At 47.1% G+C, this 17441-nt stretch overlaps 1 protein-coding gene across 1 annotated transcript; it reads right to left on the bottom strand.

Annotated features, from left to right (window-relative positions):
• Positions 1–1287: 1287 nt before the first annotated feature.
• Positions 1288–9284, bottom strand: LOC132005814 (cationic amino acid transporter 3-like). The gene is made up of 12 exons (XM_059383338.1): positions 9265–9284; positions 5429–5820; positions 4848–5006; positions 3898–4075; positions 3582–3694; positions 3200–3422; positions 2914–3053; positions 2711–2813; positions 2318–2520; positions 1976–2142; positions 1577–1685; positions 1288–1409 (listed from the first exon to the last, which is right to left on the bottom strand). Exons 2-12 carry the CDS (start codon positions 5817–5819, stop codon positions 1288–1290), a joined length of 1908 nt encoding a protein of 635 aa, XP_059239321.1. The 5' UTR covers position 5820; positions 9265–9284.
• Between the last annotated feature and the right edge of the window lie 8157 nt (positions 9285–17441).

Genomic DNA, 17441 nt, shown 5'->3' with positions numbered 1-17441 from the left:
TACCACAGAAATGCAAAGAAAAATGATCTCTTTGGGGCACCTGGGTGGCTCAGTGGATTAAAGCCTCTGCCTTCGGCTCAGGTCATGATCCCAGGGTCCTGGGATCGAGCCCCGCATCGGGCTCTCTGCTCATCTCTACCTGTCTCTACCTACTTGTGATCTCTCTCTCTGTCAAATAAATAAATAAAATCTTTAAAAAAAAAAAGAAAGAAAGAAAGATGATCACTTACATGAGGTTATAAGTCAGTCATATCTCAATAAAGCTGGTAGGAAAATAAAAACAACCAGTTCTCTTGGGCATTTTGAAATGATCCACTTCATGTGATATTATGCTCTTTTTTAGTCTACTTTGTCTGACACTAACATAGCTATGCCAGCTTCCTGTTAGCACTTGCAAGTGCATGCAGCTTACTGTTCCTTTTGCTTCCAGTCTGTTAGGGCCCTAATTTTTTTTCAATTTATTTATTTATTTGTTTGTTTGTTTGTTTATTTAACAGAGACACAGCGAGAGAGGTAACACAAGCACGGGGAGTGAGAGAGGGAGAACAGGCTTCCCATGGAGCAGGGAGCCTGACACGGCTCGATTCCAGGACCCTGCGATCATGACTTGAGCCAAAGGCAGACACTTAATGACTGAGCCACCCAGGCACCTGGGGGCCCTAAAACTTAATGTACAATTCTTCAGGGGCACCTGGCTGGCTCAGTTGGTAGAGCACACAAATTGTGATTGCACAGTCATGAGTCTGAGCCCTGTGCTGGGGATAGAGAGTATTTTTTTTTTTAAATTTTTAATTTTTTATAAACATATATTTTTATCCCCAGGGGTACAGGTCTGTGAATCACCAGGTTTACACACTTCACAGAGAGTATTTTTTTAACTAAATTTAAAAAATAAAATATTAAGTACAATTCTTGACACAATACAGAGGAGAAACCTGCATTTTCTTCCCATGTGGCAATCTCTGTTTTCGCTGGAAATAGGCACAAGAAGGCACTTCTTACGTGTAGGTAATATTTTACCTTTCCTCTAGTTGCTGGTTACATTGTTGGTACCTTGTGAAAATTCATCCCACTGCACATTTATGAAGTATGCAATTTTTTTTTAATTTTATGCTTTCAAAGGTTTACTTAAATTTTAAACAAGATTAAGGGTATTTTTGTCCACTGGCAATAAATACAGTGCTCTAAACACACAGAGGCTCACTCCATAGAGGCTCAAAGTCTCCCTTGAAACAGAAGATACCTCCAGTGTACAGAGGAATTCCACACAGCATCTATTTCCTGTGGTTAAGCTAATTCAGCACTAGGGATGTTTTTGCCAAGAGTTTGGGAGCTTGAGGCAGGTGGCTGTTGATCACTGTCCTTCTCCAAGCTGTGTCGGATCCTGTAACCAAAGTATATGGCAAATCCTAGTAGAGAAATGAGACAAATCATGGAAAAGTAGGCACTCCACCCACTTAGAAGTGCCCAACAGGCCTTCTACCATGGCCTCTGAGACAGTTTTGGGGAAAGGCAGTAGCAAGAGGGTTGAGTGGTAGCCCTTGAGAAGCCTCTTTCCCCCCAGAAAGCCACTTACCCATCACCATCCAGATGCCAAATAGGGCCCAGGTCCCAGCGGTCATCTGCATCATTAAGTAAACATTCACAAAGAAGCTCAGCAGTGGGAGCACAGGCAAAGCAGGAACCTGTGGGCAACACGGCACAGATGTCTGAAGGGAGATCCCTACCCCACCTGGGTGGGAAGAAAGACCCCAGTCCTACGCTGCACCTTCAGTGCCTACTCTTACCCCACTGAGTGCTCCCAAAGGAGTGGGTGTTGGTGAATGGAGGTAGCCAAGTACTGAATGCGAAACAATAGTTTCTTGTTTTAGCAACTGACCATTTTCTTCTCTGACCCAGCCAAGAGTGGTAGACTTCAAAGCATACAGAGTTCATTCACTCAGGGTGGAGAGTCTGGGGACAAAAGGTCACCTACCTTGAAGTGAAGAGGAGTGGGGTTCTGGGGCTGTCTCCAGATGATGAAAGTGAGCCCAATAATGAGCAGCAGCAGCAGCACAGCCCCTGTGGTATACACCGGGTCTCCAGACAGCAGATGGCTGGGCCATTGGGCCAGTATTAGGTCCAGGATCATCAGCAGGAGAGCTGCAAGGGTCAAGTTGGAGGACAACAGGTCCAACTCCAGAAGCCAAATATGTCAAGACACCCCACCCCAAAACTGCCCCATCTAGAAGGGCCACCGACTCTCTGAGCTTCCTCCTCAGCTGCCAAAGACACACTCCCACCCTCTCCCTCCACAGACAGAAACCCCACTGCTCACCAAGCAGTAAGCTGCATGCGTAGACAATGCGGCCAGATTTCAGAGTTGGGGTGGTCTTGTCTGGGTTATGCAGACTGGGCGGAGCCTGCACGGTTCCTGCTTCAGGTACAGGTTGCAAAGAACCTGCTCGAGGTGCAGGCTTTATCTCAACTATTTCCACCCCTGTTTTCTTGTTCTTACTTAAATTCTCATCAGGCTGGTACCTGAATGAGAGGTATTAAGGCACTATGAACACCAGCCCCTGCTCGTCCAATATCAGGCATCCTGATCCACCTTTTCCTACCCTGAGTGTTGTAGTATGCTTAGGAGGCAGCATGAAGCGGAAGAGGACTAGCTCCTCATCCAGTCCCCATGAGTCCAAGAACCCGCAGCCAAGATGCAGTGGAGTCTCACCTGAGGACAAGAACAGAAAAGACCACCAGAGAGTAAGCAAGCAGGGTCCCAATTGACATGAGGTCCACAAGATCACTGAGCTCGAAGAGGAATGCCATGAGTGCTAGAATGAGGCACAAACAAGGTGGGGGAGGGGGATGAGGAACCACTGGAAATATGCAAGGTAAGGAAACTGATGAAAGGTGTGAGTTTTGTTTTCTCACCTGCAAAAGTTCCAGATGCTATGGTGGCCATGATGGGAGTGTGTGTGCGGGGATGAATCCGAGCGAGTCCCCGGAAAAGGAGCCCATCGTCTGCCATTGCGTAGATCACTCGAGGCATGGGGAACATGGTACCCAGGAGGCTGGAGAAGAAAACCGGAATATACATGAGCTCTTGAAGGAGCAGAACAGACCCAAGTCAGCATGGGGTCAGATGTCTCTCTCATCTCTCAATCCCAAGGGCTGGGATACCTGAGAATCTCCCAGACAGGGAGAGGCAGACACTGACCTGGTTGAAAGAGCACAGAGGGTTCCAGCAGCCACAGCATATCTAGCAGGGGCCCATCCCACATGGAGAAACGCCTGTGGCAAGGGGCTGCCGGGATGAATCTGGTAGTAGGGCATCATGAGTGTGAGTGCCGCCAAGACACCAAAATATGCCAAAAAACAGATGAAGAGCCAGATTATGATGCTTAAGGGGATGGAACGCTGAGGATTACGGGCTTCTTCCCCTGTGGGACAGGTGGACGTACTCAGGAAAACTCTGGGGTGAAGGCACAAATCCTCTTCCCTCTTCCACCTTCAGAAGCAGGCTACCCTCCTACCAATCCTCTGCCCAAGGGCAGCCCAAATGTGCCCAAACCCCTGATGGGGCAGAATGACCATGTTACCAGTAGTGGTGATGCAATCAAAACCAACAAATGCATAGAAACATGTCGCTGCTCCATGGAGAATCCCCTCAAAGCCAAAAGGCATAAAGCCTCCAGAGCCCAGAGGGCCCAAGCTGTGGTGAAAAGGAACAAGGAAGGACACAGGGGCCTATGTTTAGCCATCTCTACTGATGGCTCCGTCCATACCAAAAGTCCTGGGTTCCATTCCCCTTGCTCCCCGTGGGGATCCAGCCCACCATATTCCCTCTTTATTCCCCACCGTTCCCCAGTTGTACACCCCCACACACTCTACCATGGCCAGGAGTACCCTCCTAACCTAGAAGTGTCATTGGATGCTGACATGGCCAGTTTGTAATCCTCTTCGGTGAGCTGCCAATGGTGCAGATCTCCCTTCATGAAGCCAAAGAAGATGACAAAACTAAGAACTAAAAGGTTCACGCCCGTGAACACCTTCGTAACCAGGGCCGACTCACTAGCTCCCAGGGCCAGAAGTCCTGTGGGGAAAATGGAATATCAAATATCCAAAATAACTAAACCCATATATACAGAGAGCAAACCGGTGGTCGCCAGGGGCTGGCGGGGACAGGGGATGGTATGAGGGTTCCTTCTGGGGATACTGGTGCTTTTGGGGTCTGGAAGGACATGGAAGGTGCATGACACTGGGCCCTCTGAGATGGACATGGTCATCAGCTTGTGATATATACACATGGGCCAAATCATCATGTCTTTCACCTTGAACTTGCACAATGTTATATGTCAATTAAATCTCCATAAAGCTGGGAATAGTAAAATGAAGTGGTTAATTGGATGTTATGTGAATTTCACCTCTATTTAAAAAAAACCTTTGGTCTCAGTACCAAGGAAGAAACTTGTCAGTCTAAGTGAATGATTCTCGACTGGGGGTGACTTTGTTCTCTAAGGGACATTTGGTGATACCTGGAGACATTCTGACTGTCACAGTTTGGGTGGGGGGGTGCCAATGGCATCTTGGAAGTAGAGGCCAACATCCAACAATGATTCTCACACACACACACACACACACACACACACACACACACACCACACATGTAATGCCCAGGACAGCCCTCCACACCAAAGACACTGATCCAGCCCAGAATGTCAATAACGCCCAGGGACAGAAGCAGTGGTCTAAGACTTGTCTTCCTGTCTCTCATCACAGACCCTCCCTTCCAGCGCTGCCCACCAGTCCAAACCAACTCCCCCTCTACGCCCTGTTCTTCCCATCCTAGAGGACGCCAGCCTCACCAGTAAGCAGTAGCACCAGACCCAGCGCCAAGAAGTCCAGGTATGTGGCCAGCACATGGGGCACCTGCAGAGAGAAACCTCCCTTCAGGAGCTGAGAGACCTGGTTCCCAATCAAGTCGTCGAAGGCGGAGCTCCAGGCCCTGGCCACACTGGCAGCACCTGTGGGGGGAGGAGGAGGAAGGTTCACTGACAAACAAAACTGAGTTCCTACTATGCACCACAAGAGCTCTTTTTTGGGGGCGAAGGGGGACGGAAACCAGACAAAATGCCTAATCTCTAAGAGTTTCCTTTCATGCGGTGGGGAGAGCAGACATAGAAGATTCATGAAATAGGTCAACTATTTAATACAGTCAGAAAGAGATCGAGGTTATCTCATGCAAGAAAACAGGGGGAAGCTGGGGGTCATGGGGGATGAGCCTTCCCAAACTTGTCTCCCTGTCTCCCACCAGAACTCCGCCTCCCCGTGTCCTACAGTCCCTATTCCTTCCTGGTTCCCCAGTCCTGTCATTCTAGGAAAGCAGGACAGAGTTCAGTAGAATGAAGTTTGGGGGTTTCCTGTACTATGGCCCAGCTCCCCCAACCTTCCCCTGCCACCTCATCAATGACATAGGAGAGTATGAGGTTCCAACCAGTGATGAAAGCACACAACTGTCCAACTGTGACATAGCTGTAGAGATAGACAGAACCGGAGCCTGGCACACGGGTCCCAAACTCTGCATAGCAGAGCCCGGACAGCACGGAAGACAGGGCAGCCACGAGGAAGCAGATGGTGATGGCCGGCCCAGCTTTGTACTTGGCCACTTCACCGGCCAGGATATACACGCCCGCTCCCAGGGTGCTGCCCACGCCCAAGGCCACCAGATCGAGGGTGCTCAGGCACCGGGCCAAGCCACTCTCAACCGCCTCCCTCGGCCCCAGGGGCCGCCTGCACACCAGCTTCCGGCCAAACTGACAAATGTGGTGATGCAGCATCCTCGTGGAGTGGAGGAGAGGAAGAGGAGGCCAATATCTGCAAAGAAAATGAGAGACCACCATCAAGAGCATCCATCCCCCGGGGCCCTGGAAGTCTATCCCCCGGGGCCCTGAGAGTCCTCGGACAGAAGACCCATCCCACAGAGCGAGGGTGGTAAGACAGACTTTGAGTATGTTGCAAAGTTTCCGGGAGGGTTACTTGAAAAGAAGCAAGCAAAACCTTGCAGAACGTTTAAGTTTATCCCCATTAGCTGAGGAGACAAGAGCCCTGACCTCCAAAGCCAGACCATCCAGGTTCTCATATCAGCCATCTCGATCTCCCACGAGCCACCTGCCACTCTTGGCCCTCCCCTCCGTAAAACAGGGGAAAGTCATCATGATGGCCATTTCTCCCTGCCTCCCTTGTTATGTGTGAAGCAATGCTTGCTTTGAGGAACTGGGCAGAGAGCTCACACCCCAGGCATTTCTGCACCGAGGATCCTGATAACTTTGCCTCCTTCGCCTGCAGAGCAAAATGCAACTGGAATTTTGAGCTGGGGCAGAATGAGACGGAATTTGCAGGGAGGGAGAGACTAGCCTGGCTGAGGGAGAGCAGGGAACCTGAGTGACTTCCCAGTTGCCTAGAGGTAGGGAGGACTGACCTTCCTTCCAAGGCAGAAGAGACAGACCTGCCATCTGCTGCTTTGGGGCAAGGGAAGGTCTCCTCACTGCTCTGCAGGGCGAGACTGAGCCAGCCAACACCAGTATTGTCAAGGGCTTCTGCCGATGATAATCCAAAGGACAAGATCAGCGTGTTGGTGAAGAGCAGTACTTCTTCCTTACCTAATGCTGCCGATGAATCATGCACCGTTACCAAGCACGTAAGAGGGTCCAGCTGCTGTGGGTAAGATGCAGCTCTTCAAACAATTAAAATGGAACAACCGTATGACCCAGCAATTCCACTTCAGGGTGTATCTATCCAAAAGAAAGTAGAACAGTGGTTGCGGGATGCCTGGGTGGCTCAGTTGGTTAAGCAGCTGCCTTCAGCTCAGGTCATCATCCCAGCTTTATGGGATCGAGTCCCACATCGGGCTCCTTGCTCCGCAGGGAGCCTGCTTCTCCCTCTGACTCTGCCTGCCACTCTGTCTGCCTGTGCTTGCTCTCACTGGCTATCTCTCTGACAAATAAATAAATAAAATCTTAAAAAAAAAAAAAAAAAAAAGGAACGGTGGTTGCCTTGGGTTCAAGGGAGCGATGGTAAGCATTGTTTGATGGATACAGAGTTTTTCCCCCCTTGATGAAGAGTCCTGGAGATGGGTTGCACAATGTACATTTAAGAAACGGTTTAAGGCAATAAATTTTATGTGTATTTTACCACCATTTTTTAAAAAAATGCTGCTGATAGGACACCTGGGTGGCTCAGTTGGTTAAGCATCTGCCTTTGGCTCAGGTCATGATCTCAGGGTCCTGGAATCGAGTCCCGCATTGGGCTCCCTGCTCAGCAAGGAGTAGGCTTCTCCCTCTCCCTCTGCCCCTCCACCTGCTTGAGCTCTCGCTCTCGAACAAATAAATAGAATCTATAAATAAATAAATGAAATGCTGCTGAAGCTAATAATGGAGGCAGCCTCATTGCGCTGTTGTGCGTACCAAACGAATGACCAGACGTGAGGCTAAAATCACAACCCCCTTGTAAGGTTTAATCTCTAATACTGTTTGAACACAAGTCAAAGAAAGTGAGTCTAAGAGCTTCCAGACACCTGTCCAGTCTTTCCCACCCAGGGAAGCACACACAGCACCACGCTCCTCCTTCCATGTGGAAAACAGGTCCTACCACCCTCCACCCGGAGCCTGGCCAAGCAACCCCACACTTGGGTTGCAGGTCTCTTTAGGAGTATCTGCACTGTGCACCTGGATCCCTTAAGGAAGAAGGGCCACCAGCTTACCAGGTGGTGGGAGCAGACCCTGGAGCGTGGGGTCTGTCAGCAGAGCAGAGTTCTGCCGAGCTGGGCTGGAGCGGGTCAGGCTCTAACACCTGGAGCTGGGAGCCCACAGGCAGGAAAGACAACTCGGATTGCCTGGTAGGTGGGGTGGGGATGGGTAGGGCAGGGTGCCTCCGCAGCAATGCTGTCTGACAGGGACACTCGTGGTTCCACAGAGTTTTTTTAAAGACCTTTTTTTCAATTGTGGTCAAATACACATAACTTAAAATTTGTCTTCTGAGCCGTTTTTAAGTGTATGGTTCACTCGTGTAAGTGTATGGTACGGTCATATTTTGTACGACTGTCACCAGCGTCCGTCTCCAGAAAGCTTCCTCTTGCAGAACTGAAACTCTGTCCCCATTAAACAATTCGCTCGTCGCCCTCCCCCAGCTCATGGCAGTCACCATTCAGCTTACTCAAGTTTCTGTCTGTGTGAGGTTGACGTCTAGGTGCTTCATAGAGGTAGAATCAAGCAATAATTTTCCTTTTCAGTAAGTCTTCGCTTATTCCTAAATCATCAAAATGTGCTTGTACATTGTCTTCTAAAAACATACTGTTCTGCCTTCTGACTTTAGGTTTGTAAGTCATTCATATTGGATTTTTGTGTATGGGGAAATACAGGGTCAAGGTCAGTTGGTTATGCCCTAATGTGTGGCAGGGGGGGATTTTATTCTGCAGATCTGATTCTTAAAGGATGTATGAAGATTCATCTGTAAGTGTCTACCATGACGCTATGGGGAATGTCTTAAATAGTCTTGATTAACACAGATCCTTAATTTTAATATAAGAAAATGTTTCAGCCTTTTTCCTTTATGGTTAATATTTTTGCCTTCTGTTTAAGAGATGTTTGCCTAGTCCTGAAGTCAGGAAGTTCTTCTGTAAGCTTTCGTGTCCTGCCTTTCACATTTAAGTCCTACAACCAACTAGAATTAATTTTGTGCGTAGGGTGAGGTAGAGGTCCAGTACTTTTTTTCCTCACGTGGAAATTCAGTTGTCCCAGCACCGCTTACTGGGAAGACCATCCTTCCCCCTTCCCACAGTGTTTTTTTCAAACAGCTCACCATAACAAATTAGTGGATCATGAAATTAGTGTATTGATTATGATTCAGATTTTGGGAAACATAGGCAGAATAGATTAGAAACATCAAAGCACAACTGTCCAAGTTTGTATATTGGGTCATGTTGAAAAATATATTTGTTATTAGGAGACCCAAACAAGACTCTGAAAGTCATGATATACAGGCTCAATGGTCAATGTGTTCCATGCTCCCATGAACTCTGTTCAATCAAGGTGTTTTCCAGCAACCAAGATGCTTCCTTGAGTACAGAACCTGTCCACACTAGGGGCTCTATCAATGCAAGCTTGACCCCATCCCACAGATTTCCTCAGAGTCTCCAAGGCCCCCAAACCCTTTAGAATAATCCCTGAGGACCCCTGACTCCAGATCACATTCAGAGTTCTGTAAGCTGGATCATGCTGACCACACTCCAGGGCCTTTACTGAAACCCACTGAAGAGCCTCTGGGATGGATCCATTTTTCTTTCTTTCCATCCTCCTACAGAGTTCTTGATCTTTCCTCTTTCTTCCAATCTCTTCACTTCTACTTCCCATCTCCTTTACTTCTTCTGGGAAAACCTAGCTAGGGGCAAGTGTGGAGGGGTCCTCTTCATTTCATCTGGGATGAGGAGATGTGCACCAAATGTTGCTGCCTGGCGGCAGCTGCCTCCTAAAAAATAAGGAAAACTCTCCAGGTGCAGCCCATGCTCTCCACATTCTTCAGTCCTGGTCTACTAGGCGATGGACTCCATCCAGAGAAAAGAGAGGCATAAAAGCTGTTGCAGGAAGAACAGCAGTAAATACTTGGATGGTGAGTCAAGGTCAGTATGAGTATGACCAAGACCAAGGCAAATCTATACCTCCCACCCCAGACACCACCTCCCTCCACACATGCCTTTCCTGCCTCCATTTCTGCGCATACTGCTATCTGTTTCAGAGCCACATGATCCCTGCAGGCCAGCCTGGGAACTACCAGACCTCATGTTTGGTTCCAGTTCCACAATACATAACACCCTATCCCTGGCTTTTTAGAAAAAAAAAAAAAAAAAAATTATGTTATTTCTTTTTGTTTTAGCCCTGGTGTTTTGAACTCCTAAGTGCTACTGTTGATTTGCAATCTCACCTATGAGCTACATTATCTTCGATCAGAATAGGAATCACCATAGATAGGCTTTCTTGAATGGGCTTGCAGAAGGATGCAGGAACAGACTTGGGATTGCTGGGGGGACTTTTGTTATTTCTTTATGAACAGTTCTTGTCTTTACCATATATACATCAATTGACTCTTGATGCACCAAATCTTGATGCACCCTAGAGAAATTATCTTAAGTGTAGTGTAAGAATTCAGAGACGGTATGAATAACTGGGGAGAAAGAAGAGAATTGCAAAAGCAATTGCACTCGCTCGCCCATTTCTTTACGTTTTTCTATCCCTGAGTCTTTTGTACTCTGGTAATTTTATCCATAACTGAATTTTTTTTTTTTTTTTTTAGGGAAATGGAGATCTTTCACTTCTGTCTGTTTCTTGCATCTCTTCCTCATCCTGTTTATAAGAATAGTAATACTGCCTTAATCTGAATTTCCCAAATCAGAGCCTGATACAGGGACTTGAGTTCAAGATTTGGACTTTATTTGGAAAATGATCCCCCAAAACAAGAAGGAGGTAGCAAGGAGAATAGAGGAAGATGGGGGAAGGAAGAGGCCAACGCAAGGATAAGGGATTGAAATCCATGGTGTGAGCGATGGTGGGGTGGTTCATCCCTTTGAATCCTATGAAAGAGCATATATGATGCCTTATATAATCCCCTGAGGGAAAGACGGGAGTTTAGGGCATTTATGTACCAAGTTTAACCCTTCCCCCATTGGCTAGGAGTTTTCCTAGGAGGCACTGACTTCCTGGATAGTTCTGGGTTAGCACCAGAAAAGACTCCAGAGATGAATACAGTAGGATGAATGGTCCATTTTTGAGGTTAAGATTATGGCAGAACAAGGGGAGCCCGTGATTGCATGAGACTATGCATCAAAGCCCAGGCTGACGTTCCAGGTGCACCAAGGGGATACGATGTGACATCTGCTACTACACAACCCTCTCACTTCTCAAATATCATCATTTCCACCTTAAGCCCACCCAGTGGTTGAATCCTTAAGGTTCCAGCCACTGTCTACACGGAATTCTTACTTCAGTGTGGTTAGTGAACAAGCCATAATCTCCACTGCACCTTGGACCCAAGACCACTAGTGTTACTTATCTCTCTCTTTTCCACCATGCCTTCTAGATTCTTGTGGTGGGTCAGCACTGTGTTTTTGTCTAAGTCATTTGTCAGGTGGAGTGATTGGTGCTTTCCTTTTTTTTTTAATTTAATTTTATTTATTTAGTTATTTTATCTTATTGAAATTCAATTAATTAACATATAGTGTATTATTCGTGTCAGAGGTAGAGGTTAGTGATTCATCAGCTGCATATAACACCCAGTGCTTTCATTCCATCACATGCCCTCCTTAACATCCATCATCCAGTTACCCCAACCCCGTACTCACCTCCTTCCATCAACCCTCAGTTTGTTTCCTAGAGTTAAGAGTCTCTTACAGTTTGTCTCCCACTCTGATTTTGTCTTGTTTTATTTTTCCCTCTCTTCCCCTATGATCCTGTTTTGTTTCTTAAATTCCATATATGAGTGAAGTCATACAATAATTGTCTTTCTCTGATTGACTTATTTCACTTAGCATAGTACCCTTTAGTTCCATCCATGTCCTTGCCAATCATAAGATTTCATTTTTTTAAAAGATTTTATTTATTTATTTGACAGACAGAGATCACAAGTAGGCAGAGAGACAGGCAGAGAGAGAGGAGGAAGCAGGCTCCCTGCTGAGTGGGAAGCCTGATGTGGGGCTGGATCCCAGGATGCTGGGATCATAACCTGAGCCAAAGGCAGAGGCTTTAACCCACTGAGCCACAGGTGCCCCAAGATTTCTTTTTTTTTTTTTTTTTTATGGCTGAGTAGTAAGTATTCCATTGTATATAGATACCACATCTTCTTTATCTATTCATCTGTCGATGGACATCAAGTCTCTTTCCATAGTTGGACTATGGGCCCTCCTTTCTGAAAGGTCTGAATTGTGGAGTGCTAGAAAGGAATGAGTTAGCATCTGGTCTATGATCCACTCTTCCTATCCTGACTTATAAAGATGCTTATCAGACTTTCTCCTGGTATCAGAGAAACCTAACTAGACTCCTTATCTATGAAATGCTTTTCAGGGGACACACCTGGACCTTTTGGACAGCTTATAGTAAATGCACCCAGGATGTTTGGGTTTATGGGGCAATGACCATTGGAAAATGGGTCTTCTATTTAATTATCAGAGAATTGGGGGGCAGGAGATTGATCAAAGGAACTTCTTTGTGTAAGTGAGGCCCAATATACATCACTTAAATGAGGACCTCATATCTTAAATCGAGGGTCGTTCCAATGGGACGAGGAGGGGTTGAAGCAGTTGCGTTAGTTGCCTCTGACTTTCTCTGTGCTTTACCTGTGTGTTGCAATTATCTGTGTCGTTGGAATTATTAATACATTTTGATGCTGGGTAGTGAAATTCTTTGACCTACCTGAGTCTTATTTCACCATCCCTTGGGGTAATCTCAGCAACTTTGCTTTTACTAGGTCTCAGACATGCAGTTGCCTTGTCCCCATGACTGTAGCGCACAGAACATCTTCTGGGCCCCAGACACAGGTGTTCCCGACCCCATTATGTTGCAGTAACCCTAGTCCCTGATAGTTGTCATGGTTCACTATCCCTGCCAGTCAAGTAGCCGATCTCTCTGCCACTGGTTCATCAGCACAGAGAGCCCAAAGTAACCAAGCAGGGAGCTCTTCCTGGTTCCTGGTGGAAAGTTTCACCCTTCTGAAAATAAAGGTTCCTCATCCAGCAGACCCTGAGGTTGGGGGGCAGGAAGCACAGATTCTTCAAGTGAGTCCTTAGAAATGAGAGTGAAGAGAGTGAGGAGAGCCAATCCTACTGTAACCCCTGAGAGCTAGAGTTGTGTGTCCAGCTGTTAGGAGCACAGCACCTGACCGTGAGCCTTGCCAGCTCACGCATAGAGCACCCTACCCCCACAGGATGTCATCCCAGAACCAAGCCTTTCACAGGCCACCCCGCCATGGCAGCTAGTGCTGTGGAGTGCCATCCATGATCATGGTGGATTCACAGCCACACACGTACTGATAGGCCCTTGCAGCCCAAAAGGAACTTCTCAGCATGAGGTGGTGGTTTGTCAGACCCCACATCAGGGCTCAAGATGCAAGTGCTTGTCTGAGGAAGGAAATGACCTCACATCCACCAGACAGAGCATAGATTGTCTACCCGGTTGCTGAGGGCCTTCTCTGCAGGGGGGTGCCCCTGGAGGGCATGAACATGAGACACAGAGTTCTACATGCTCCGTGTGCTTTTTCACAGGTCCCCCAACCTGCCTTGTCAACAGACCGCTCTGACTCCCATCTTTCAATCTTCTTTGTTTCCCCAACTTATAAGCCAGGCAATTTTCCACATCCCAGAAGTCCACCTCTAACCAGATTTCAGAACAGGTCTCCCTCTATACAGAGCAGGAAGCTAAGGGTATCGCTCACAGCCTGGACACGTTGCAGGGTCCACCCAAAACCAGCAGCCTTTGCATCACCCTAGAAATAAACTGGGGGAGACTTTCTAAATAGAACCATCTCAAGGGGTCCTTTGGCACCTATTATTTGGGGACAGTTAGGACCCAGTGTATGCATCAGGGTATATCTTTCTCAACCTTTGATTCTCTCCAGTGAGGGGCATCCTTGATTAGCCCAAAATACTGTCGCGACCTCACATCCTTCCCAGGCATACTCTACTGCTTCATCCCGCTCTGTTCTCTCCGGCGCTCATCATTTTCTAAAAATGTGAATTTCTGCACGTTTATTAACTTATCCGCAGAGTGCCCCGCCAGGAAGTAAAAAGCCTCCACAAGGGCAATGACTCTGATCCTTTCTGTCTCCCCAGACACTTGCAACCGGAGCTCATTAATTACCGAAAAGGACATGGGCAAGTTAACTGACTGCCTGAATCAGCTCAGAACATTCCCATCCTTTAGCTGCATTCTGCTTTAAAAGTTGACACCACCTCCTTAAACCATAAACTCACGTGGGTTTGTCTCTGTGTCCTGGACCTCTGGAGTTTACAGCAGTGATTGGTATCATCAGCCCATTAACACCTGTTGAAGAAATGGGTGAATTCAGTGGGGGAACAAAGAGACCCTGATTCCATACATATTACGTTCCAGTAAACAAGACAGGCAACAAAGAGATATAAAATGCAATACCAGGAAATGATAAGTGTGCTAGAGAAAAATAAGGCAGTGCAAAGGGATGAAGACTGATGGATACTGTTAAGATAGGATGCTTCCCTGAGCATTTACCTGTTTTGGTCTTGAGATGGAGGGGGATCTGTTGTGCTTGTTTTTATTTTGAGTAGGTGGCAGATCTGGATGAAGTTGAGAGATGCCGTGTGACTATCTGGTAGACCATTCTAGTCTTCTGTCTATAGAAAGAGGTCGTCGGAATGAGGCTAGAGAACCTCACTAAGGAAGTCCAGTGGATGGGACAAACTAAGGCCAAGTTTCTCAACCACATTACTACTGACTATTAGGTCCGTTATTGAACAAAATGAGACTGAGACAAAGTGAAAGTTATTTAAAGTTTTATTTTATGGTAAGTATTAGAAGTTAGACTGATCGGCCAGGGGAACGAGACTGAGACAAGGTGAGTTATGCAAAGCTCTATTCTATGCTAAGCATTAGAAGTCAGACTGACCCGTCAGGGCCACGTCCGAAGAGAGCGACCACCCCCAGTTTACAGGCTTAAAATTGACTGACTGACCGGTCAGGGCCCTCTCCGAAGAGAGCACCCCCTCCCCATCTTACAGGCTACCTTTTATTGGGTGAAACTGCAACCCATATATTGGTATCTCAACCCACCGGGTTTGTGTGTCTCTTGCTGATTGGCTAGTTCCATCGGTCTGGTGACGTGTTATTCAAGATTACCCCAAACCAGGAGCTGTTACAAACAGTACTTTCTGGGAAGGCTTAGTCAGTTAATGTATTCAGTGTAAATAATAAGATGGTCGTCCTTCGCAAGATGGAGTCATTTAGGATTGGGCAAGACCTTCTCACTGTTAAAAACAGTACTTCATACTGATTAGATGTCTCGTCTGGCCTGACTCGACCTTGGATTCTGGGCTCTGTTATCAGGAACTAGCCGACTACATTTTACTGGTTTCCCGGACTCGTTTCTAAGTAAGTTTCTCTGAGTGGGGGGAGAGTCACTTTAAGTTTACTGCACAAACAACAAAATGGCTATTTACCCAAGATGGAATCTCTCTGGCTAAATAGGTCCTTACACTGACACTCAGGGACTGATGATTCTTCTCTGTGGGGGGCTGTCATGTGAATTGTGGGATGTTTAGCATCATCTTTGGCTTCTGACCCACTAGATGGCAGTGGAATCCTCCCCTCCCTGGATGTCACAACCAAAACATGTCTCCAGACATTGCCAGAGGTCTACCCAAGGACAAGATCTACCCTTGTCAAGAGCCGTCGGTCTGGGCAGCAAATGCTGCAGTCTAACCGCGTGTTTTAAATTCGTGGGCTCTGTTTAAGGATGAAGGGTGAGCAATAGATTTCAGCACCGAAGAGCAGTGAGTACATATTGCACCCCCCAATGGGATGTGGACAGATAACAACCCTCCACTCACTTTGGAGGGAAAACCAAATCTTTGGGGATTTTAGAGCAAGAGTGTGAAAGCTTAGTGAGAGAAGAAGATTAAAAATGCCAGTGGGGATAGCTGAAGTCAAACCACTGATGCCAGCAGGCTTGGGGAAATGGTTTACAGGGAAAGATGGGTGGGGATTGCCTCCAATTATAAAAGATCTGACAGTCATTATAAGATTAGAGACAAGCCAGGCACTGATAAGAGCTTAATCCCATTGATTGGGGGAGTAGTGGCCAACCTCTAGTGCTGGGCCTGGTCCTCCAGGTAGGCAATGAGTGTTAGCTAGGAGGACACATGGGTGGCTCAGTCAGCTAAGCATCTGCCTTTGGCTCGGGTCATGATCCCAGGGTCTCAGGATCGAGTCCCACCTAAAGCTCCTTGCTCAGTGGGGAGTGTGCTTCTCCCTCTGCCTGCCGCTCCCCCTGCTTGTGGGCTCTCTTGTCTCTCTGACAAATAAATAAAATCTTCAAATAAATTAATTTAATAAATTTTAAAAGTTAAAAAACAAAAATGAGTGTTAGCTAGAGGGTGCTGCTGTCACAGGACATCCCAAGGAGTCCGTGGCACACCTTGATTCCCCAGGCTCCAATGTGAATTCCTGGAGACACCAGCTTAATCCTTCTAAAGATTAAGCAATTTCCAGTACCACCTAGGCTCTGGAATCCTTGAGGATGACATGCAAATCTTTATACTCAGGCCCCACCTGCAAAGATTTGGGTTGACTGACCCTGGGGTAGAGCCCCAGGCATCTTTAGAAATTCTGCAGAAGATGACAACATACAGCCCTGGGTGAAAAACACCACTAACTCAGTTTCAACAGTGTTCCTCTTTCTCCCTGAAGTGGCAGGCATATTTTTGAGGTGAGCTTTCTCCAGACTCAGATGGAATTTCTGAAACCATTTCATTTTTAAAGTTTAGGCCCTTCGCTCCACCCATTCAACAGAACACCAGATCTTGTGTGGTACTAGTGGCCATCTCTGAGATGCATTATAGCAGGATAACCAGAGCAAGACAGCCCTGGTAAAAACGTCACCCCTGACACTTACTGGTTCTGGGACATCGGCCAAGTCCATTAAATTTCCTTTTTTACCAGTTTCCACATCTGTAAAATAAGATTAAGTGGCTTAAACAAATTAGTACCTGTAGGTGCTTAGAACAGTGCCAGGCATATTCTAGCCACTCCACATGCTACCAGAGCAAGCTGGGGCTCCCAGCACCGAGCCCCAGCACCTGGGAGCTCCCCAGGTGGTAGCATGACCCTCAGGCTCCAGCAGCTGGTGTTTCAGCGAGCGCTCCAGGGGATCCTGAGTTTCCCTTCTGCTCAGAGCCCTTGGTCTGAGGCACAGTGATGCTCCTCAGTCTCTAGTCAAATCGCCTGGGCTCTTGGGAAAGGCAGACTGGGACTCAGCAGCTCCCAAGAATCTGTGGTTGTTTCCAGTTTCCTTGAGATGCAGTCCAACATGTGTACAAGTTGCAGCAGGTTGCAACAAGACTGCTTAGCCATTATAGTAGCTAAGCCCTCAATCCCGTCACATACTTACCTTTTCTTTTTTTTGTGGTGGGAACATTTAAGACCTACTCACTCAGCAACCATCAAGTCTATAATACAGCATTATTAGTTAGTTCCAGTCACCATGCTGTACATTAGATTACCAGAGATTGTTCATCTTATAACTGGAAGTTCCCACCCTTTGACCAATACCTGAAGATTCTCCATTGAGCAAGCTCCTTGGTGGCTCTGACTCTGCTAGGTGTGGACTTCACATCAGACAACCAACGAGCAGACAACCAGGGGGCTGAACCCAGGGATCGGATTAATGGA

This window comes from Mustela nigripes, chromosome 17 (genome assembly GCF_022355385.1).
Source record: "Mustela nigripes isolate SB6536 chromosome 17, MUSNIG.SB6536, whole genome shotgun sequence".
NCBI lineage: Eukaryota > Metazoa > Chordata > Mammalia > Carnivora > Mustelidae > Mustela > Mustela nigripes.
This window is presented reverse-complemented; position numbering and strand designations above follow the sequence as displayed.

Coding starts and splice junctions, on each gene's coding strand:
- LOC132005814 (XM_059383338.1), bottom strand. CDS start 5,819: ATGCTGCATCACCACATTTGTCAGTTTGGCCGGAAGCTGGTGTGCAGG. Junction 3,423..3,581: donor TGATTGCATCACCACTACTG/GTAACATGGTCA, acceptor CCTGTCCCACAG/GGGAAGAAGCCCGTAATCCT. Junction 2,814..2,913: donor AGCATCTGGAACTTTTGCAG/GTGAGAAAACAA, acceptor GCCTCATTCTAG/CACTCATGGCATTCCTCTTC.